Raw genomic sequence first — 25329 nt, 5'->3', positions numbered from 1 at the left:
TATGAGGCCTTCTGGTGCCTGGTGTGACCTGTGGGGCCCTGACCTCTGCCTAACTTGACATGGTGAATCAATGTTGTAGAAGATGACAGTGTTTCCACGGTAACTACAGAGCCTCTGAACGTCCAAATGGGTCAAATCTGATGACCGTGAAAAGATGACAAACTGCATTTTACACCAGTTATTTACATGGATTGATAGGATTAGTGTATCAACAGGTATTCAACAGTTTATTTCAGTAGATGGTTTTGGTCACCAGCCGTTGTTTGGGTCTTAGAGGGTTAAAGTACAGCTTTGTCGACACGTGGATAAAGAAATGAAAACATCGCAGGGCAGGATTTGTACAAAAACCCAATTATTTAACTTTATTAACATCAACGATTTTTCATCAACAGTTTCTTTTTAAATTCCAGTTCTTTATCAACAAATAGAAAACAGACTGTGTACAACAGATCAAACCCCTACAGCACTAAGCATTCACAAGGTAAAAATGAACATATTTGTTTTTCGCCAGCGTTTTTCAAGTCCCCCCTCCCTCCCTTCCATCGCCGCCGCCCGCCGCCACCGCCACCGCCACACCCGGGGCCTCAGGTCAGATGCTCCACCTCCTGTGGTCTGTGGGGAGGTCGATGTGCGTGCTGGAGGCGGAGTCAGCCCCTTCTGATGGGTGGGGGGGGGGGAGGGTTGTGCTGTTTTTCCTCATTCAGACGGACAACCAGCTGTCAAAGTTACTATGGTAGCACAGTAGATACAATGGTGTTCCATTAATACACACTCTAGGACAGCAGGCTCCTGCACACTCTCCAGGGTCGCTAGATCAGCAGAATGAATCCTTTTAACAATATACTTTGAAGCTGTGTATATATCTATGTAATTGTATATATAATCAATCATAATTTATATATATATTTATATATATTTAGTTCTATTTCTGTATAAAATAATATCAGGTTTCAGTCCAAAGGGCTGAGTCTCTTTCCTTCTGGTAGGAATGGTTGATTCTGTACAGGTGCAAGCGTTGATGGCTCGACTCCTCAGCCCACGTCCGCTCCTTATGCTCCGTTTGGTTCAACTCCAGCAAATGGATCAGGCTAATGGGCAGCGAGGAGATGGGAGGGACTTGAACAAGATTCAGAGATCAGGGCAGTTTGTGTGTGTTTAATTCGATTTGTGTCGACTACCCTTTGGGTACAAAAGTCTGTTTTCCTCAGGTAATTCTCCGCTGTGGAGCATGAAGGCCTCAATACCATAGGCTTCTGATGAAAAAACAAAAATCATGTAGAAATCATGTGCTTTCCATTTCTGTACATCGCTGATTTAGTCTCTTGTTAGCTAATTCACTTGTTTTTTCAACTAGCTACCACATTTACAGGACTTTTGCGGGTTTGTGTGCTCTGAAATCAGTTGTCTTTATCGTTAACGGCAAGTAAAAAGGCAATTTCCTAATGTGGTGTTGAACTGAATAAGACCAAAGCAACACACGATATGAATAACACAAGACCAAAGAAACCCATGAGCAGCTCAGAGAACAGTGGTCCTCCTGGATTAGTACCGAGGAACATGTTCAAAACACATGTCCCTTGTGCTAAAGTACCCTAAAATAAAAACAAAAAAAGTACTGATGTTTGACATTAATGCACAACCCAGACTGGGCAGTTTAAGACAGAGTAAATGTCTGATGTTAAAATGATTAATAAAAACAACATAATGTATACTAGACAATAACATTTGACATAATGAATCAGAATATTGACAATAAAATTAACAAAAAGACAGAGAGAAGCCTCTCTTAGTGCTACCAGTAGCCTTTGACAATCAGGGAGGTTGGCTGGACAGAGCGCAGAGGTCAGCTGACCGTCTGCGTCATGGCGTCTGTACAACTGTTCAGATTCAGAGTCTCCGTCGCGGTTCTGGTTTTAGTTTTAAAGCAAAACTCGTGTGGTTTTGTCGGTCGGTCGGTCGGCTTGTTAAGTTGGCGTGGATCTCTGTGATTGGTTGAAACCCGTTGGCGGGTCTTAAGCGTGTCCCTTTGTCCTCTCCCCTCTGGCAGCTGCGAGGGGGCGGGGTTTCAAGGGCTTGGGGGGGGGGTCAAGTGAGTGGATGGCGGCTGAGATGGGACACTTGGCACACTCCTGAGAGGTCAGACCAGGGAGGCTGTTCGGTGGGAGTGGTTACGTTGCATAGTGGTCAAAGCTTCCCAGGTACTCCAGTGCCCCCGGTAGCACAACTGGTACTGGTCCTGAGGAAGAGGAGGAGGAAGAAGACAAGTCTATTAGAACGGCTGCATCAAGACTAGATTTGTTAGTGAAATGGAGAGGATTTGTAGGTAAAACAGATTATGGTGTAATCTAAGCACTAAAGTAGTGACTTAATTCAGATTACTGACAAATTAGTCAGACTACTTAGCTAATTGTTCTTCTGTTTCTAAAGATTTGTCGACCAAAATACCGTACAGGTAAAAATAGAAGCAGCCATAAAAACAACACACTCAGAAACACAAGGAGTGGGTACAATCAGGGATTCTCAACTGGTGGGTCGCAAACCCAAACCCGTTTTCATTGGGTTGCGGGTCTTTGTCTGGGCCAAAAAGAATGTTAATTCTGTGCTTTTTATTTTTTTGAAGTGGCTACTGACAGTACTGTGGCACAAAATATCGGTTTGTCTATTACCACAGAGCCAATCAACGCCCTCGTTATATCATGTCTTGACTGGTAACTTGTTACATCCCGAAAAGTAACAAAGTACAAGATAACAAATAGGTCAGACTGAGAGAGAGCGGAGATTTAGCTCAGTAGGTAACGTTTCGGACTGCAGTGCGGAAGACTTTGGTTCGATTCCCAGTCCAAGTTGCATTTTCCCGGTAGGTAAAATGCAACATTGATATAAATCAGCCACTGGGACAACGTTCAGAGTGCAGAACTCAGACCACAGCACTGAATACGGAACTGAGAAGTCCGCCCACCTTCTCCAGCCTCAGTCTCACTGACTGCAAAGAGTAAACATTACCATAAAGCATCAACATATAGAGGATTTACAACAATAATTCCTATTCTATACTATATACTATCACTAATTTGTCATTTCTTCCATCAGTTGCCACAGTACTGTGGTAGCAAAATGCACAAAAGAATGCACTGAAGTATTCTCCATATATCACCACAGTACTGTAGCAACAAGAGGATAATGAGTTTATGGAACAGTATCCATGATTGGTTCTAATACAAATGTTAACATTTGATTGGTTTGTGGCAACAGACAAACCAATATTTCATGCCACAGTACTGTGGCAGTAGTCATTGTCTTATTTTTTATGGAGCTTAGCGCTGTCCATTCACACTCCCCAACAGTAGGTGGCGGTAATGTGCTGTAATGATAAGTAACACCAGACATTTCACAGCAAAAAAGAAGAACCAAAAGTTTTTATTCATATCATGGTGAAACTCAGGTATGACGACTACATCAGACATGGTTTTACCTACACTGAGGACAAAAACATCTGTTTGGTTCCTGAAGAAGTGACTCAATACACTTTTAATTTTTAACTGAGTACAGTTTAGTTTTGGTTAAAATGTACCTAATTTATTGTGAAAGGGACTATTTCTGCCTTTATCATCACCACCTGCTGGTCAGTTTGGTTTATCATTAAACTTGTCGTCTGTGTTTGCAGACTGATATTCTGTTTTATCTCAGGTTCAAACACACCATATTTTCATTAAATACATTTGAAAAGTTTAACTGTTCTAAATGTGGGTCTTGTCTTGTCATTGAGGGGTGATAGTGGGTGCTGAAGCCAGACCAGCTGAGAACCACTGGTTTAGAGGACAAACCTACAGAAGCAACTATTCTTACAGTAAAGGAATGAAAATGTGTTTTAAGAAAGGGTTTAAAAGCAGGCAGTGTAACCAGCCAACCTGACACACACACACACACACACACACACACACACACACACACACACACGGTTCAAAATTCAGGAGGTCAGCTTTTTGGTGACTTGGGGGCAAAAAATCCACAATAAGATTGGAGCGTATTGTAATTCAAGTGTTCTGAGAGGACAGTGAACATCTTTTTGGTTGGACTTAAAAATCTAGATGGTGACAAAAGATTTTGGCCTTTTCAGAGAGGAAGGAGATGAAACTGACAGATGTCAAGAACCCATCAGCTTGTGTAGCTGTAGATAAAACCAAACTGACAGCTGTTAAGGTGATGCTTTGGCTTTGGTGTTCCACTCACCCATAAACACCCAGTGCTGCTTTTATGGCACTTCCCAAATGAGTCTTTCTCTATTTTTAACCATTCTGAAGTGATTTATCACCATTTATTATCATATTATCCTCTGAATTTGGCATTTTTCAGTGGAAATCATGTATTTTCCTTCATTTAATTTACATACATGTAAATGTTCATAAAAGCTCAGATTAAAGTTGAGGGTTATTAAATCAGAAACAGAGAAAACTGATGAAATAGTTACTTTTTCCAGTCAAATATCATTAAACTGAATATAAACCAAGTGTCTCATTGATCCAACTCCATGGGTTTTTCCTGGTGAATTAATGTTATAGAAGATGACGGTGTTTCCACAGTAACTACACTGCCTCTGAATGTTCAAATGGGTCATATCTGATGACCATGAAAAGATGACAAACTGTATTTTACACCAATTATTTACATGGATTGATAGGATTAGTTGAGCAACAGGTATTAAACCGTTTAGATCATTAGATGGTTTTGGTCACCAGTGGATGTTTGGGTCTTTCTGTGTTAAACCAAAAGTATTTTACCCGTTCTAGTGCCACATAAGGAACAAGAGAACCCTACATTGCATGAGAAGGATATGGAAGGGCTTTAGGACAGAGAGGAAAGAGCTGGACAAGGCCTGTTCATATGTTCAGGTTCAGGTCTCCTAATAAAACAGGCACTCAACAGTAAATGTTTACTGGTCCATGGTGTCTGCATCCTCACCTCTGTCTGCACCATGGCAGGTCTCTGGGTGCGAAGAGTCTTCACGGTCTGGAACAGGTCGACCACGCCCTCGTACCTCATCCTCTCCAGTACGATGCTGAGGGTGATGAAGACTCCAGTCCTGCCCACCCCAGCACTACAACACACACACACACACACACACACACACACAATGTAAGTCTGATACTTGAACAAATATCCGACAGAACAGTGTGTTTTTCAGGATCCTCTTGAATTTCCAGTTTCTTGGACTGAATTTATGAATAAACTCAAGGTTTCAGATTACGGTGCAAGAATGTACTGAACTGACAGATATTGTTAAACTACAAAACCTGTCATTTGTATTAACTATAGTACATCGTATAGTAAAGTTTAAATTCAAGACATGATTTTATTCATATGATTTTCAGTATGATTCATTTAGGGATGTAACGATCTGAAAATTTCATATCACAGTTATTGTGACCAAAATTATCACGGTTATCATTATTATCGCGGTATTATTGAAATTGTGCTCAAAATGTTCAAAAAGTACTGATACACACACTGAAATAATTTAACCAAGTTGTATTTAAAAAACAAAACAAAAAAAAAAAAACAAAAAAAAACAAAAATTGGTACAATGCACTTTCTCTTGGCAGAAACATTCAAAAATTAACCCTTCGTGGTCTGAGCCTATTTTGTCTGTTTTTCAGTACATTTGCTTTTGCCTTTATATACTATATAACCAAATGTTTACTATACCCATGTTTGGTATCTTTTTTCTATATCATCTGCCTATTATTTTTTTTCACTTTAACCTACTATATCAACACAAAAGGACAAAAAACACATAAAAAATATATATAAAATCCGATTTGAAAAATGTATTTATTGCATAAATAACACACAGATGCTTAACGAACCTTTTCAAAGACTTTAAAAGTGAATATTGGCTCCAAATATCAGGTATAGACAATTAAGTAAGTAAAGCTTTATTTATATAGCACTTTTTAAAACATGTTACAAAGTACTTCACATAAAGGGGAGATAAAAAGATTAAAATTGTAATAAATTAACACTATATTGAAATATTTGACATAAAAGCAGATCTTTACATAGGTGTTACATAGGCGGTAATCAAACACAGGTATCATGATAATTAGAATTTAAACGGTAATGCTAACTGTCTGCAATTTTACCACGGTTTATCATTATACCGGTAATTGTTACATCCCTAGATTCATTCCACAGTAGATCCACACAGTTCTGTCTCTGGGAGTTTAACTCGTCTGTTTCAACTTAAACAATAAATATTACATACGTCTACGTTCGAATTGAGGGGTAAAAACTGTGACACCTCATTCTCAGACATCTCTGCTCAGATGATGCTGGGGGAAGAGTCCTATCACCTGTTTTTGCTATTATGGACACCTTTTATCTGTACTTATAATTTCCAATACATACAGTCTACTCTCGTTATACCGCCAACTTCCGTTCACGGCCAAATTGGCGGTATAGCGAAAATGGCGTTACAACGGGTTGCGTCCATAATGTGCATGTCTTTACTATATGATGTCTATGCTGCCTCCGTTAACCCGTTCTAATTGCGTGTCTAAATAAATCTTGATTCTGTTATGTTGTAAGGCAGGGATCGGCAACCTTTAACACTCAAAGAGCCATTTCGACCCGGTTTCCACAGAAAAGACAACACTGGGAGCCGCACCTCGGAGGTGCCACGGCGGCGCACCTCGGAGGTGCCGCGCCGCGCCGCTGGCGGTATAACGGTCGGGAAATCAATGGTATAAGTGTTGTTTGTGCATGGAACTGGGCTGGCGGATGGCGATAAGTGGAAATGGCGGTATAACGGCGGGCGGTTTAACGAGAGTAGACTGTACTTTAGTTAGTCTGTTCATCACTATTCACCCTGTGTCCCTTTTCCCCTCTCCCCTCTGGGGGAGTGGCTACTGTTTCAGATGTAGCCGCCTGGGACCCAATGACGACGGATCTGAGGTGACCATCTGTGAACTGTCCTGACCTGTGACCCTAGACCTCCTCCCTCAGCCTCACCTGGCTCATGTGCCCCCACCCTACTGCATCTTCACAGACTGGAACTACATCCGCAAATGGACGTCCGTCAGTCCTGGTTCATCTACAGCCTGTCCAGGAGTGGATCTCTCCTTCACTGTGGTTCTCCCCAAGGTTTCTCTTTTTCCCCCTTGGTATTTGGAGTTTTCCTTGTCGAGAAGGAGGGTCTAAAGACGGGGGATGCCCGGGACACTAACCCATTTCTTTCATCTACCATTTATTTGACTGTTGTCTATTTTCATACTCAGGTAATTCTGTAAAGCCCTGTGAGGCAACCTTGTTTGTGATATAGGACTCCTATATAGTACTCCTATATAGGACTACAAATAAAACTGAATTGAAAATTGAACTGAATGAGCTGTGTGTTCATCTGTGTATTTTCATTTGTGTGTTCATCTGTGTGTTTTCATTTGTGTGTTTTCATCAGTGTGCGTTCATCTGTGTGTTTCATTTGTGTGTTTTCATCTGTGTGTTTCATCATTGTGTGTTCATCATTGTGTGTTCATCTGTGTGTTTTCATTTGTGTGTTCATCTGTGTGTTTTCATTTGTGTGTTTTCATCAGTGTGTGTTCATCTGTGTGTTTTCATTTGTGTGTTTTCATCAGTGTGTGTTCATCTGTGTGTTTTCATTTGTGTGTTTTCATCTGTGTGTTTTCATCATTGTGTGTTCATCATTGTGTGTTCATCTGTGTGTTTCATTTGTGTGTTCTAGTTGTGTTTCATTTGTGTGTTTTCATCTGTGTGTTTTCATACAGTGTGTGTTCATCTGTGTGTTTTCATTTGTGTGTTTTCATTTGTGTGTTTTCATCTGTGTGTTTTCATCATTGTGTGTTCATCTGTGTGTTTTCATTTGTGTGTTTTCATCAGTGTGTGTTCATTTGTGTGTTATCATCTGTGTGTGTTCATCTGTGTGTGTTCGTCAGTGTGTTTCATCAGTGTGTGTTCATCTATATCACAGGTGTCAAACGTGCAGCCCGGGGGCCAAATCTGGCCCGCCAAAGGGTCTATTCCGGGGTCCCTGGGATGAATTTGTGAAATGCAAAATTACAACTGAAGAATATTAACAATCAAGGATGTTAAAATAATTTTAGGTCAATTCAATCTAAAGTGGGTCAGACCAGTAAAATACTATCATAATAATATAGAAATACTCACAACTCCAAATTTTTTCTCTTTTGTAAATGTAAATATTTTCATGTATTTACACCAAAACAAAGTATAATTTCACAAAAAATGTGAATAAGTTGAACAAATATGAACAACCTGAAATGTTTTAAGAGAAGCAAGTACAATTTTAACAATATTCATGCCTGATATTAAATGTTTTGCATGTTGTAGATCCACTGGGATCTGTAAGTTATAATGAACATGTGTAAATGATAAAACTGAGGCATAATATTGTTAAAATTACACTTATTGTTTCAGTTTGTTCATGTTATTCACATAGTTTGAAAGGATAGTTTGTTGATGTAAACATTTTCATTGTTTAATTTGACTTTTTTACTCTAACATAGAGAAAGTTTGGAGTTGACCTTATTATTATATATGTTATTATTTTACTGGTTCGGCCCACTTCAGATCAAATTTAGCTGAATGTGGCCCCTGAAACATAAATGAGTTTGACACCCCTGATCTACATATTGTGTATCTTCATCTGTGCATCTTCATCAGTGTGTGTTCATCAGTGTGTGGTTCATCAGTGTATCTTCATGTGTGTGTGTTCGTACCTGCAATGTACCGTGATTGGTCCGTCCTGTCCAAACTGTTCCTTGGTTTTGTGCACTTGTCCAATAAAATCAATGAAGCCCTCCCAGTTTTTGGCACACCTGCTCAGGCCAGTCAGTGAACGGAATTGGCGGATTGTTCTGGACTGACCATCCTGTGGGAACAAAATTAGAGTTCAATTATATCTAACCAACAGTACACTTCCAGATTGAGACACATGCAGGTTACTGGTGTGAAGGGTGTGTGTGTGTGTTTCCAGTGGATGTAATCAGGCAGATATGTTTTTAGTTCATAAATTGATCTCTATGACCAAATAACACTGTACAAAACAGCGCAAGCAGAGTTTCAACAGCTGTGGTCCACCACAATAATAACCCCGCTGCTTCTCACCACAGACGTCTAATTATCAGATTTACACCTGGGACGCAATAAGAAACAACTAATGAGCAGCTACGCAAAAAAAAACAGCAGCAGGCTCTGAGTGGAGGACCTGGATGTACAAACACTCAGCTACTACTAACACCACAAAAAGGATATAACATCCTGTCGAATCAGAACAGAAAGGAATTTTATCAATGCTGTTTTTCACTAGAAGAGTAATTTAATTTGAAGAAAATGCATCTGCTGTTGTCTTGATAAGATATATCAGCAAATTCTCCACTAGATTTAAGCAGTAAACAAGCTAAAGCAAACCAATAAATTGTTATTTGATGTCACAAGCGATTCAGGAAAACTGGCAAAAATCACCACTTTTATTATTTTGGATTTTCTTTCAGGTAAAAAAAAGACAAATCCAGCTACAGGTGTCATTGTGATTCGATTGCTGTAATTTTAACCCTCTGCATGTTATAGTCTGTTGGTCTGATTAATCATGTTTGTGTCATTTACAGTTTTCTCAGATTCTGTGTTGAATCTGACATGGCAGCTCATTGGCCTAAATAAACTAAGACAATGTTCACACAGCAGAACGGAAATCGTCTTACAGGGGGCCGATGGTTTATGGTTTGCATAATATCCCAGTAGAGAAACTGGAACGTTGTGACAGAATTTGTACATCTATTGTAAACTGCTCATGCATAATATTTTTTTCTTTCTCTGTGCATGAATAAAAAATATCTGAATCTGAACTTACAAAACTCTCAATTTAACAACATCTATACCATAATACTGGAAGGTCTCAGAGCATCTGTGTGTGTGTGTGTGTGCGCGCGCGCATCTGCACAGTTCTGAGAAATTGAGATGTTTTCAACTGGCTAATTGAGTACCTACAGTTGAGGAATAGTCGCAGCTCCACATTAAATATCTCAGTAAGCTGATAGGACCAATATTTTGGGAGATATTAGTCATTTTGGAATAAAATAGCCTTACAATCATGTTGCTACAGGGTTTCTGCAGGTATCAGCTAACCTAATTTAATGATTTTTAATATACGTATATATTAAAGTAATCCCTAATCAATCAATCAATCAATAAATATGAGGGTTTACTTTTGACAGGCTTTAACCAGGTTCTGAATAGTTCCTCCTCCAATCACTTCTACTGAAACTAGCATTTTCCCCTTTTTCCGACACTTGCTAATATTCCCTCCGTTCTTTCGCTATAGCATGAGCATGCTCACAGCGCATTGCATTCCAAGCATCCGGTGTTGCGACTTTGTGTATCAGCCATAAACAATAGCCAGTTAAAGGGTTCTGCCTGTCAATCATCACACTATACTTCCAATCAAAATTATTAAACATTTATTTAATGAAAATAAATTGTGAATACCAATGCTTTTTTTCCCATCAAGTGTATTTAATTTTTTAATGCCTCTGGATATCAAATTTAATGCTTCTTAATACCATTTAAGGCCTTCATTTTCACAAAATCTGTTTAATGACTTTTAATGCTTTTTACCGGAAGCGCAATACCACACTGCATGATGGGAAACGACACATTTACTAACTTCAGTCCCTAGATATCAGTATTAATACGACTCAACATGCTAGTTAATTACCTCCGCCAAGGAGGTTATGTTTTTGCCAGGATTTGTTTGTTTGTTTGTCTGTTTGTTTGTTTGTTTGTTTGTCTGTCTGTCCGTTAGTGTGCAACATAACTCAAAAAGTTATGGACAGATTTGGATGAAATTTTCAGGGTTTGTTGGAAATGGGATAAGGAAGAAATGATTAAATTTTGGTGGTGATCGGGGGTGGGGGGGCCCACTGATCCTCCTTGGCGGAGGTCTGCGCTCTCCGAGTGCTTGTAGTTCATAATGTTACAGAACTTGCTTAATTTTGGACATTGTTTTCATTATACTGTTTCAGAGACCTGCCCTTCACACTTGCCTAATGCACAGTTTAAATCATTTCCACATTAAAATATGTAAAATCTACTAGGCCTGTGTTATGGATTTTATTAAGTTGTGTACATCATATCAAATATTTCCCAAGTTCAATTAATATTTTTTCTCAGTGAATTGGTCTGTTTCATTATATCTCCTGCTAGCTAACAGTGTACTTTTTTTATTGGGTTTTTCAAGCACAAGTACATTTCAAACAAGGTACAATGAGATGCATATGTACAGTATATACTATAAGTTCCCAAAAGGGGAAAAGGAAGATGTGAATAAATAAATAGACACATATCATATGCACCAAACCAAACCAAACAAGACTAAAAAAAGTAACAACAGAGAGAAAACACACACACACACACCAAAGATGTCTTTTTTTTTTTTTTTTCTTTTTTAAACCTATTTATAATGGGTCATTTTTAATATAATAGTCAATGAACGGTTGCCATGTTGAATAAAATATGCCTACTTTGTCCTTTATTGTCCCTGTATTTTTTTCTAGCTGCAAGTGCCCCATAACATCATTGAGTAAAGCTAGATGTGCTGGAGGGTTTTTATGTTTCCAGTTGAGCAAAATTAACCTTCGCTAACAGTGTAGTTTAATGTTACTTGCAAATATTCCATTAAATCAAAACGTATAACACGACTATATGACATTAAACTTGATGTGAATTACCTCTTATCGAGTGTCTGCGCTCAGTGATGCGGAGTATTAGTTTAGGGCTTTTATTGTGAAAGGAAACAACAGGGGTGGCGGAGCAAATATTCTCTGTTGTTGTTTTGATGAGAGACGCAGCAGCAGGAAACACACACTGCGGGTTTAATATGAGACATTATTTATCCCCTTTTCATTTCTGCGGTGTGGACTCGAACGTGCCAGCTGTGATGTGGTTTGAAAAAATTATTTGTGTTTACATTTGAGAAGGTTTTGCGCCTGTTTCTGTCATTCAGTGCACATACGTACAGTACAGATGTATATATGACTGGGGGAGTGGATGTGGATTAGAGTGTTGCGGTGCCTTCTGATGACAGCTCAGTATATTTATAGCCCATTGAAAGCCCTGCATCACAGGGAGTTCCAGCACTGGCCCTTGGGGATCGGAGGCAGTGCTTTTTATGTTTTTTCACAGTGATCTCGAATACACACGACAACCAAAGCGTGCACGATCCATACTTAGAGCGAAGCGTCGCCGGTCCTAAATCAGGGTACACATGTTTCGATGGTGCATTCACTTGATGTCAGCCTGTCAGGGGAAATAACACGCCGCTTGTTCTGATCGTCTCTACCTTGAAATCACTGTCGCTGTAATTTTTAACACTTAGAGCAGCCGTTTGTGTGAAACTTAAATAAGGGAGGATTTGAGTCGGGTGCTGATATTTCAATCCTCGGCCCTAAAACTGAAGCCGCACAGACAGACACACACACATTCACACCCACAGGAAGCAGACCAGGTGAAACCAACATACCCTGGCATCTGTGACTTTGAACTCTCTGAGGATGTACTGGGGCATGTTGTACTCAGCCATCGGATCCACCACAAAGTACTGGTACCTGGCTGAACGCTCGGCCGGCCAGTACTGATGGCACTTCTCCTACAAAGAAGAGGGAGATAAAAAGCAGTCAGAGCAGCTGCAGGATTTTAAAGCGCTTTTCTCAAACCCTAAGGAAATAAGGAGACTTTGTGGCATTTAAGTACAGGATATTAATAGGCTAAAGGAATGAAACCCCTGTCTGATTCATCTTTGGTGGCTAAATATTTACACAATTTGCCCTTAACTACAGTGATAATATGATTAGAGTATTTCATGGGCTTTAATACGGACTGAGAAGGTTAGAACAGAATATGATACAGGTGAGTTCAGTCACAATCACAAAAAGATGAAAAGTTATTTCTTTCAAAAGTACATTTTTAGATTTTCAAGATTCTCTGCCTGATTTTGTTCTGTGATCACATTTTTAGACATTCAGCAGAGGAGACTATAAGGCATCTATAAAAGCTTAAATCTAGATGTGAAAATCTCAGTTTCAAACCAAACCAAATCATTTTTTGCATAGACTGTGACGATATCGTATCACGCAGCATTTATGAGAATGGTTGGAATGCAAACTATGACTGATGGGTCCCTTACAGCAGCACGGTACTTTCAATCCAGTGATAAATACGTTGCTTTCGATGAGTTCCTTTTCAGAGCTGGAAGGATTAATATTTGAGCAGTGTGATGCAGAGGTTGGAATGAACTCGGGTTAACTTAGAACATCTTTTTAAGGGAGAGGCTGTTCGGTTCAGTGCGTCTGCGTCTTACCCGGCCCATCTCTCGTAGCTTGGTGAGCATAACGACGATGGTGGAGTTGTGCTCCCACAGCATCCTCCAGAAGTCCTCTGTGGTCTCAGACAAGGGGCCCTGTGTGGCCAGGTAAGCCTTCTGCTGTCTGAACACACAATCACAAAGACGACTTAATATTACACAGAATAATAACTTCGTGATGCTTTAAATTCATCAAACTCATTTTAGTTCAGGGGCCACATTCACAACAATATGATCTGAAGTGGGTTGGATCAGTGAAATAATAACAGTAAAAAAAGTTAAATTATATTATGAAAATGTTTACATCTACACACTATCCTTTAAAAAATAAGTGCAAGTTCAACAATATTATACTACTTATCATTTACACATGGACAACTTACAAATGACAGCGAATCTACAAAGACACAAAACATTTAGTATCAGGCAGAAAATTGTTAAAATGGCACTTATTTTCTTAAGACATTTCAGGTTGTTCTATTTGCTTATACCTCTTCACATTATTTTGAAAGGCTAGTTTGTAAATTTAGACTTTCATGTAATTTCACTTTTTCAAACTAAAGCAAACTGGAAATATTTGGATTCATTATTTATAGGTTATTATGATAGTGCTGTCCGACCCACTTGAGACCAAAGTACCATATATTTATATGGCCTCTAACACTAAAATGATTGTTTGTTAATATCTTCAGTGTAATTTATGCATTTCACAATTCATCCCATGGCCTGATTGGCCACTTTGGCGGCCGGGTTTTGGCCCTGGGCCGTATGTTTGACACCCCTGCCTTAATAACACAGGACAAATGACAAAGCAGAAAGTGGAGAAGGATTTCAATGATACACAAGTGGAGAACAAAAGGACTGACCTGGTCTGATACAACGAACACTGTAACTTGACAAAATGGAGTACATGTCCTTAATCATCTACCACCACCTACATTTTATATCATCTGCTACCATTTTATTATAATTAATAACCTGGACACTGTATGGGGGTTGAAGAATGTGTTTTATTCAAGTGCTTTGGGGTCAATTCAGACATTAAAATTTATAAAAAAAATAAGCTATGTTTGAATGTTATTATTTGATCATTCTCTTCACTGGAAACTGAAAATCGGTCCTGCTATCTCCCTAACTGACTCAAATTAATTACACTGAAAATAAAATCGATTTTATAACTATGTTTGGAACTGAATCAATCTGGGCAATTACCAGCCAGAAAATTCTTAGACATTGCAAGGGTTGACTAGAAAATACAAGGGGTGCACTTTTTTGCACATCTAGCAGCTGCATCTCAATACTTAACTGAAGCGATTTACTGTGTTTTTGTGGATTCAGTAATCAACCCTACTTGACATCAAGAGGCGCATGGACAAATTATGATAGAGTTACATCTTGTTCTGCCTTAACGTAGTTAATTAATGTAAGGTCATTGACATACATATTTTTCATACGAAGAAATTTGCAAATCTTATTTTGTAAACCCCACCAAAAATATAATTTATTCCACAATAATACTACTATACATTAAATTCAGTCTGTGTGTAACAAATATGGCAGATTATTACTGAAGGTAATAATCAATATAAAATCAGGTGACACTTTACTTGCATTTAATGTGACTTGAACTGTTACACTAAAGTATAACTTGCAGTAAAGGACATCAGACACCACTGAAACCTCCTTGCAGCTGCATTTTGTGGATTATAAAACCTTCTGTTCATATATGCACTGAAAATGACCAACACCACTATTTCCTATACATGTTAATATCCTTGTCGATGGAGTCATTGAAGCCTGTGTAGATTGAATTTCCATTTCTTTACTCCGTTTCTATCACAACGCAGAGTGGGAAGTGCTCACTGCGATCACAAACTAAAGATGAGCTCATCCACTGACGTGCCAGAGCTGTGCTGGTGTCCTACGTGACTTTGGGCAGACTCATCCGTTCCTCTGTCCAACAGCAGTGGCATAGCAAGACACCAACCAATGAGCCAACAGACGCCAGTTTGAAGAATCCAGCACACAGGGACTTGATTGGCCCCTCCCTCACTGTCTTCAGCGGCATGCAAGTACACATCAAGGTCGTGAGCATGTTCGTATTGCAGCGCTGTCGCATGTCTATTCAGCCACGCAATTTCAGGACATGCACCACTGAACCACGGGCCTGAGCCACTAATGAAGGAGCTGCAGGCGACGGCACTAATGTGGAACTGGGAGCTTAGGAATATGGCTCAGGGCACTCACTTGCCAAGTAAAGAAACAACGATTGGTGAAGGAGAAGAGATGGCATAAGAGGAGGAAGAGGAGGAGGAGGAAACAGAGTAAAGAATTAAATTAGAAACATGAAAAAGAAAGACAGAAATGCAAAGCAATGAGAGGAGATAAATTAAGTAGACAGAAGATGCAGAAAGGAGAGGGAGGAGAGGAGAGGAGAAGAGGAGGAGAAGAGAAGAGAGGAGGAGTAGAGGACAGGAGAAGAGAGGAGAAGAGGAGAAGAAGAAAAGAGGAGGAGAGAGTTAGGGAGGGAGATGGAGGAGAGGGGGTGAGGGAGGAGAGGAGAAGATGAGAGGAGAGGAGGAGGAGAGGAGAAGAGAAAAGGAGAGGAGGGGAGGAGGAGAGAAGAAGAGGGGGAGAAGAGAAGAGAGGAGGAGTAGAGGACAGAGAAGAGAGAAGAAAAGGAGAAGAAGAAAAGAGGAGGAGAGAGGTGAGGGAGGAGAGGAGAAGAGAGAGGTGAAGGAGGAGAGAAGAAGATGAGAGGAAAGGAGGAGAAGAGAAAAGGAGAGGAGGTGAGGAGAGGAGGAGAAGAGAAGAGAAGAGAAGAGAAGAGAAGAGAAGAGAAGAGAAGAGAGGAGGAGTAGAGGAGAGGAGAAGAGGAGGAGAGGAGAGAAGAAGAAAAGACGAGGAGAGAGGTGAGGGAGGAGAGGAGGAGAGGAGAAGAGGAGAGAGGTGAAGGAGGAGAAGAGGAGGAGAGGATGTTGTGAACTTCTGGATATGAAGTGTTGGAACAGAGGAGGAAAAGGGAACAAACTGAATGTGAAGCAGAGCTTAGCGGGGGCTGGATGTAACATTTTAAATGGATAGGGTGGACCCCTCTAACCTCCCCATAAAAAAGGCCCTAGCCAAAACAAAAACAGTCCTACCCATATCACACAATAGTGACTTCTGTGCACACAGTGTCCCGATGAGCACGCTGCCAAACAGCACAAAGCACTCTCTGCATCATCCCACATGACTGCAGTGCTTGAGGACACAGTGTTTCATTTCAACCTCATTACAATGCTAAAACTCCAGCCTGCATCGGAGCATATCCAGGGCCTGCGCCCTGATAGCATAGCTGAATCAATGGTTCGCCTCTCATTAGCTTAGCATATATGGCTTTCTTGAAGGCGCTGGGGTGAAGGGCACTGGAGGCCCCTGTTTAGTTTTTATTTATGCCTGGGCTTTAAAAGCAGCTTAATTACACAGTGCCGCTGGTGCACACAACAGGTCCCCACCCGGATACGTCTGCCTTGGCCGTGATGTTCAGATGGAAAATTAAGATGGTGAGTGAGAAAAGAGACGAGATAGCAGAAGGAGATGAGGGAGAGGCAGAGAGAGAGGAGCATAGCAAGGCTGAAAAAAAAAAAAATCAAAGGAAATGAGAAGAAAATGTGAGAAAGGGGAAGGGGAAAAGCAGAAAGGGAGGAGGGAGAGGTTTGGAAAACACTTCATTACAATCTCTCTTGCTGCAATTATGCTATTTAAACAGCAACAATGGAGGGTCTGCCTCTGTGGAGCACCTTCTCATTACTAGTAGGAGAAAAGAGGATGGAGAGGGAGTGGTAGAGGTGGAGGTGGAAGTAGGAGGCGGGGGTGTGGTGTTGTCTCTCCCATGGACTAATACACAACCCCTTCTAGACTGAAGGGTATTTCACACCCTGCCTCTGCTGTACATTAGAAGCACAGCAGAGCCAGCGCTGTGTCTCTGCTGCACTCTCACATTGTACAGATATACAGTAAAACAGAAAGCTGCCTTTCATCTTCCTCCCTCTAGGAAGCAATTTGGACTCTCTCAGAGCACACAAGGACAAGCAGAAGCTCCGATATCAAAGTAACTGAGTAACTCTTATGACTGGATGCTACCCACCGCCGCCTCATCTCAGTCGCCTCCCCTGTGTTTTATCCCTGTTTTGAATGCCAACCATATATTTCACACTTAACAATCTCTGATGCCTGACAACAACTGCAGACCTGTCACATTAACTGCAGCCATAAGAAAATATGACTTGATATGACTGACATGACACAGTGAATATAAGGTTTCCAATTTCCACATCAACTCGCCCTTTTTAACGCTCCGATTTTAGAAGATGGGGAGAAAATAGAAATGTTGATATTTATTCGAGTTAAGTTATATTTACTATGTGGTGGCAAATCCTCCTCGGTCCAAGTCTGACTGAAGTGTATGAGTCATTAATGCTGCCACTTATTATGGTTATTAAAGGTGATTTTGCCTTTAGTCTTCCGTAAGTCTAATGTCAGGAACATTTTACTGCTTGGACTGGACTGATTTCTGTCCTATATTTAGGGAACATGTGTGCTGTGTATGCAGAGTTTGTATAATCGGGGTTTCTATAAGTAACATGTTGGGATTAAGACCTTTTTAAGATCAAAATTAAGGGACTTTAAGATGTATTTTATACTCATGGTGGCAAAAAAGTATAAAAACTGTAGAAGACAAGCACAGTCTGACATAGGAGATGAGAATACAGAACAATAGTGGTGGATCAGAGGAGACATGACATTAGTCCACTCATGGATGTGTTTGATTAATTCTGACCAGGCTGTGTAGTTTGCGTTATTGATTATTATTTTTATGTTTGGCTTTGTACTAACCCTAACCGAACCAATTTTTTTCCCAATTTAAATATAATTTTGATTCTACTGAGGAGTTTTTTTTTTTGTTTTTTTTTTTAAATAAATTGCTTATTTACAGTTTTCATTTGCACATATTTTGCCATTTGAGGTCTTACTTTTTGAAGATGCAGATTTTATGGTCTCATTCATTCATTTTCTGAACCCGCTTATCTGCACTAGGGTCACGGGGGTCGTTGGAGCCTATCCCAGCTACTTATGGGTGAAGGCGGGGTACACCCTGGACATGTTGCCAGTTCATCACAGGGCTGACATATAGAGGCAATCACTCTCACATTCACACCTATGGGCAATTTCGATTAACTGATTAACCAATCAGTGCATGTCTTTGGATGGTGGGAGGAAGCCGGAGTACCCGGAGAGAACCCACACAGACACAGGGAGAACATGCAAACTCTACACAGAAAGGTCCCATCCCCATCGACTGGTGTTGGAATCGAAATTTTATGGTCTCAGATTCAGATAATACAATAAGACAAATCAAACTGGCCCAGATTCAGTGTGATTCAATCTATTAAATGTGGTTTTGTATGGGACCCTATACACTAGAGTTAATGCTTCTTTATAAAACATTTTACAATATGATGTTCCCATTCTGAACTGAAAAAAAACTTCCCAAACAATCCCACAAAGCATCATTCTCATCCTTCTAACCCTCTGTTGTGATGCAGATTCTCATTTACCCTGTAGCCATCGATGCAGCTGGCGTTGATGTAGTCGGAGCCCTCGACACCAACGGAGTGGCTTGCAGGCAGACACGGGTGGGACCTCAAAAGGGCATAATGTTGACCAGGCGATTCTTGAACTTGTTGCAGGGTAGGTTGGCGCTGATGAAGCGTGATGTGTGGGGCTTTGGAGTTGGCCAGTCTCTGTGTTAATAGAAGGTGGAAAGAGGAAGAGATGGAGAGGAAAAAAAAAAAAATGGAGAGAGAATTATGACCTGTGACCCAGAGTAAACAAACAAGGAAGTCTGGGACGATTCCCTGCCAAGTCTGAATTGAGATATAAGGTTTCCTGTCAGGCTAAATCAGAACTGAACAGGAGAGCAGGCATCAGAGGGAACTAGAGAGGGCTAGCTGCTGGTAGGTGTGATGCTGGTGGGTATGTTTGGTGGTCTAGGCTCCTTAGGGTCCATAGAGGCCCTTAGAGTTTGCTTGGAGGACTGAAGGCGTGACAAGCTTCATACTGGCAGTGAGCAGTGCACAGATGGACAGCACACCAGTGTGTAATACGGACAGTCCTGAATACTCCTGGAGAATTTGTGTGTGTGCTGTGGTCCAGAATGTGTGGGCTTGAGGCTCTGGCCCCCACATACGCCACAATCATTCTCACTCTTTCGTTCTCTGTCGTTGGCAGGAACGTAGACGCTATTATCACTTCAAACAGAATGGATCATGGTCATAAGAGGGCTAATGGCAGAGTCTCGCTGGGAGGAAAGTGTGTAATAACATCACAGTCGATGGCTATTGACAGAAGGTGTGTGTGTGACTGTGAGTCACCTTGAACACCAGCTGTGTGTATATAAGAGTGTCAGTCATTTTGTGTGGGTGTGTTTTTATATACATTTCTCCTGTTTGTTTTTCATTTATTTGAACACTACTGCACTAACTGTGGGAATATTGTAATCCCAATGACTACTAGAAATATTCCAGTACACTGACTTATTTGGTGAATTAATTATGCTTGAACCTCTTGGTGATAACTATTTGGCACAGAAGCAGCCCCCTGGACAGAGAATCTGTTGTGTTTTTAACATCAGTGAACAATAAACAGCATGTACATGGAGATCACAGTGAATCAACAACCACAGACAACAGTGAAATTGTTTTTGTGCTGAAGTCATTTACAGGCCTGGAATTCATCCTGTGTGCATAACTTCAAAAGGCCCCTTGCTGCTTTTGTGCGTGCATGTGAATCAGTCACCTTGAACTCCAGCTCCATGGCTGTGACCGTTTCACCGGTCGGGGGCTGGGTGAGTTTCTGGATATGGGCGTACAGGTTACGTGCTGGCACCTCGGTGTTTCCACAGGTGGCGGCCTCCAGCAGGGCTTCGTGGATGAAGATGTACTGGTCCTCGGTTTGGACCATGTAGTTCCTCTGGGCGCGCATGCACGTCACGTGTCCATATATGTCCACAGACTTCTCATGCTTCATGCGCTCCAGCATGGCATCGATGACAATAAAACAGCCGGTCCTGCCCACGCCCGCACTAATGAAGAGGGATTCAGAGGGGAGGTTAATAATTTAACACGTGGTTTATTGCCTGTTTGCACAGATACTCATCTTACATCTGTTTATATAACAGTACCGCAGATGAAAACAACTGAAAACCTATAGAGACTGAACCAAAGCAGAGGGAACAGTGATGAACTAAAAAGGCCAAGCCCTTATTATCATCCCCCTTTGTGTTTTGCATGCAGTGTTGGGGAGTAACTAATTACATGTAACAGTGTTATATAATAAAAACACAATACATGTAACTGGAATTTATTAAGTGTTCTCATCATGATAATTAAATTATAGTTTCTACTCAAAACATTGGACTATACAAAAGGTTTACATCCAAATACATTATTTCAGGTTAAAACTTGATGTATATAGAGAACAGACCAGGGCATGTGGACATAATGTAGACATGAACATCGTTCAGCTGGAAATGTAATAATAGCTTAGAGGAGTGTAACATTACTGCTGCTTTGTTGTGTTTGTTAGGTTAGCTTGTTATATGCTTTTAGGACTTTTCAGCTTTACCCCTCTCTCGTGAAAGTAATCAAAAAAGAATCAACTGGAATGAGTTACATGATCATGATGAATTAACTCAAAATCTTACATTATCTCTTTTTCAACACAGTAACTGTGTAATCTGCAACTTTTTACATTTTCAGTAACGTTTTTTTATCTGTCAAAACAACTCTTCGATCACATTCATCATTTTTTTCCAGATGAACCTTTGTCACTAATGCTACTAATGCATGTTTATTATGAAAATGGCATTATTCCTCCAAAGACACAGTTAATGAATACTGAAAACTGTTGCTGTGAAGATACTCTGAAATGTCAATGGAGGTTTAAGGGTTATGAAAGTAAAGCCTATATGTGTAAGTACATGAACATCAGAATTTTCACATCTCCGATGTAGGTCGGGTCTTTTACACTCTATGTAGATTCTAAAAGTTCTTTGACATGAAAAGAGAAGGGTACCTGTTCTTATTAATTTCTTTTCACCCACAGGGAGGAAATCCATGTTGTATATTTGCAGCTTATGCACAGAAACTAGCAAATATTTTTCAACAGTAAAATAACATCCTATAAAACACAATTCTAGTCATTGTAGAGAAAAATTACTGAAAGAAAAAAGAACGGAAATGTGTCTGAGCTCATTCCCTCCTTCACCCACCTGCAGTGAACCACCATGGGCCCAGCATCTGGAGGGTTGCAGGCCTTTACCCGCCTTAGGAAGGCCAGAATGGGCGTGGGGTACTCTGGCACACCATGATCTGGCCAGGCCATGAACTGGAACTGACGCACCTCTCTCTTTTCACTGGAGCCATTCTGTATTAGAGTCACAGCAGAGAGTGACAACAATCCACAGGTTAACGTGGAACTGGGCAGTTTTCAAGCAAAAGTTGTGACACAGCTGTGGCAGAAACGTAAAGGTTATGTTCTTCAGTTTGAAGAAAGAACTGAAATTCTCCCAAAAAGGATTATGTTTAATTATCAGAAAAGTTGAAATCTTAAGTGAAGGTCTCAAGTTGACTCATAACTTTGATAGCAGCTCATAATGTGCTCTTTTTTCATGGTTCTGATCATTCTGCAAGGTGCAGATATGTCTATAATTCTGAAGTTTCATTCAGACAGTTCCTTGGCACAGCCATCATTCCTGATTGAAACCAAGGAACTCTTCAAACTGAACACTGGCATTTAATGAGGTATTATAATAATGTAAGAAATTAAAGGAAACTAATGGCAAAAGAACGGAAAGAGGAGAAACATTTTTTACATCATCACAGAACTGAATGAATCAAAGTGAAAGAGGGAAATCTTTTACTGCCTCTGACAGAACAAGAGACAAATCTTGGATGTTAAAAACCAATTACAAAAGTAGAAAAAGCTATTCTGGTGGTTATCAGTCATAACGAAAATAAGAAATTACTTCTTTAAATGTGACCTCAGTAATGAAGAACTCCAATAAGCTGCTGGGGTGGATATGCCTTTGATGAACGAGTGTCGCCAAATGAAAAGGCTGTTCATTACCTTGTAGAGGGCGAAAGTGCGGACGCTGTACGTAGCCAACTCGACAGTGTCCAGCATGGTGACCTGGATCATCCCGTAGGTCTCTGTTCCTCGTGACGGCCAGTACTGGTCACACTTCACCTGGCAGAGCAAGAAACGAGGGCAGGGTGTGATGAGAAAACCACAGCTAACATCCAGCTCATAGGAGCACACTGATTAACAAGGAAGGAACATTAGAGGGGTCACATCAAAGCCTTTGTCCACTGTCTAATTAAAAACTCAAGACTCGGTGTCAGCTCCTGGAGCTCCCACTGTGGCCCAGTGTATGTGTGTATTTGTAGCAGGTTTCAAAAGAACATTAAAAAGCCCACTTTGTCTTTATGAGCCTGTGATCATGTTCAATTAGCTAATAGTTGGGTGCTTTACAGCCCTTTGTCATGTATGCTTTTGGCACATTTCTGTTAAGTGGATGGTGCAATGTGGGGGGAGATGTGCCTAAACCCTGTTGTGAAGGGAGAGCAGGTTGAGCGTATGTGCACAGGACAGACCTCACAGACGATGAAGCTTAAAGACCACACACGCTGACAGTGAATGACACTGCATTACTCTGTGCACCAATTTAAAAAGTAGACTTTGAAATGGTTCTTCACTCCGGTGTCAGCATAACCTTTTCTCACCAGATGAAATTCACCACCGGCTGTCATAAGGGTCCCCCCCCCCCACAACTGCTTTCTGTTCTCTTACTATTGTCAAAACTACACCGCAAAATCTGTTTCTGAATCACTTAGAAACAAAAATAGACCCATTTTTTCATTCATTCTTTTCATAGATGCTCACAACATCCTGGAGTTTCTAGGAATGATGAATCACATTTTCGTCATCAAACACCCGCTGACTGGGCTTCGTCTCCTGCAGCAACTCAGCCAAGCTCTAAGTGGAAGTTTTTAAAGTGACAATATGGTTTGAAAACTTGAAAAGTTTCTGACACGCACAGGAGTCTGACTTCGCAAGACAGATTCAGTCCTGGGCATGTGTTATCCAACTACAATGTGTTCACTGAGATTTTTAAAAAGATGTTACAATCAAATAATTGAGTAACCGCAGCTAAAACATAACCATTTTTCATTAGTAAAATACAGAATTCTAGAGAAATAATAATAACAATCATAAATGATAAAACAGAAATAAATATTCTTAATGAATAATAAGATACTTATTAACATTATTATATTGTTGTTTATGCTAAAGGACATTTATAAGCCTGTGAAACAAACGTGTTAACAGTTTAAAAACTTCTCATGAAAGTTAATAAAACGTTATTAGTCTTGTATAATTGTTTAAATATTAGCTGTATTTTTAACATGTTGAGTTCTACAAACTTGTCGCTAAATCTTAACGAATCTTTATAACTTCACAATCAACTGACTATGTGGACAGTACACATCAGTTTTTGCAGCTACTGATCTAAAAACAAACCAGTCCCTTATTAGAGTTAATAAATCATATATAATGCACTTATTAATGTAATCAAGAACTTATCAGCAGTTAACTTTTCTTTGTACAGTGGCCAGATCTGAAGCAAGAATAATTTTTATTCATGTTAATAACTTCTTTATTACGATGGCTGCACTTCTATAATGCATGTCTACCTTAGTGGACACAGAGCTTGCAGTGGTCAATACACTGAGCCAGGGATCGAATTGTGGGCAATCCATAGCCACCCACTAAGGCTGTCAAGGTTGATAAAATGCGAATAAAAAAAATAAAATAATAACACATACAGTAAATACAATGTTTTAGTGGTGAAAGCTACCACTGTGCTCACCTCCAAATTCCAACTGTCCAATTGTCTAGAAACTGTCCAAATGCTATAATTGCTAAGACTAGGACTTGCTACTATTGATTTGGAGTAGAGGAGTGTAAGAGATGTGGCACAGGTAAGCTAATCATATTGATATTTCAGTGCAGAGTTGACATTTGGAAGCACCATGGCTGTCTCAGTCAGCTGCTACAAATCGACAAAAAAACACGCTAAAATTCAGCCCCCCGCATTTCACCTCCCCTGGTGACAGCTCCCATTCAGAGGCCGAGGTGGACCTTGTAGGAGAAACTCAATTGAGTGATGGGGAACTGCTTGCAGTACAAACATATGGATTAGCAGTCACCGATGTAATGAATATCTCAGTGCTCTCTGAGGTTAGGTAGCATATTTTCTCCATCACACTCACACAAAGACACACACCGGCAACTGGTTTTGCTGTCATCTGCTGCTGCTTTGAACCTCACTTCTCACATGTTATCACCTGGCCTTTAGCAGAGGACGCAGACCTCTGATCTGCGCGCACACACACACACACACACATACATACATACACATACACATACACAAACACACACACACACACCAGTGACTAATACCTCTGGTCTCATTTCGACTCCCGACCTTTTGGGGTTCCTACTACCCGGTAATGATAGCCCCAGAGAAAAGGCCGGAGCTGGATCTCAACACATTTGTCAAGCTCCTGCTCTGTTTGGCATGAGACAGCAGTCTGGCTAGGTGGTGGGAGGTTGACTCATTCACCATATGTGTATGTGTGTGCATGTGTGAGACAGAAATAGACAAATAAACAGTTTGTATGGACGCAGGAGACTAAAAATAACAAATAACAGCTGTGACATTTCTAATAATTGCTCAGTTTTTTTAAAAATTAAATCTACTTTTTAAATATTTATCCTCTGTTATGACAGAGACTGTAATTGTATTTTATATGTACCTGAATTTAAAAAAT

General features: G+C 40.3%; 1 protein-coding gene across 1 annotated transcript in view; it reads right to left on the bottom strand.

Annotated features, from left to right (window-relative positions):
* Positions 1-335: 335 nt before the first annotated feature.
* LOC115436593 (receptor-type tyrosine-protein phosphatase F-like) overlaps positions 336-25329 on the bottom strand; it is a 256047-nt gene continuing 231053 nt past the window's right edge. The window contains 14 exon segments of the mRNA XM_030159483.1: positions 336-2212; positions 2215-2236; positions 4960-5095; positions 8754-8852; positions 8854-8875; positions 8878-8905; positions 12551-12676; positions 13388-13510; positions 18991-19041; positions 19044-19154; positions 19156-19176; positions 20231-20516; positions 21705-21859; positions 22562-22681. Of these exon segments, the coding sequence (XP_030015343.1) occupies positions 2169-2212; positions 2215-2236; positions 4960-5095; positions 8754-8852; positions 8854-8875; positions 8878-8905; positions 12551-12676; positions 13388-13510; positions 18991-19041; positions 19044-19154; positions 19156-19176; positions 20231-20516; positions 21705-21859; positions 22562-22681 (1344 nt within the window). The 3' untranslated portion in view covers positions 336-2168.

Source organism: Sphaeramia orbicularis, chromosome 17 (genome assembly GCF_902148855.1).
Source record: "Sphaeramia orbicularis chromosome 17, fSphaOr1.1, whole genome shotgun sequence".
Taxonomy (NCBI): Eukaryota; Metazoa; Chordata; class Actinopteri; order Kurtiformes; family Apogonidae; genus Sphaeramia; species Sphaeramia orbicularis.
The sequence above is the reverse complement of the archived record's forward strand: the minus strand, read 5'-3'. Positions and strand labels throughout refer to the sequence as shown.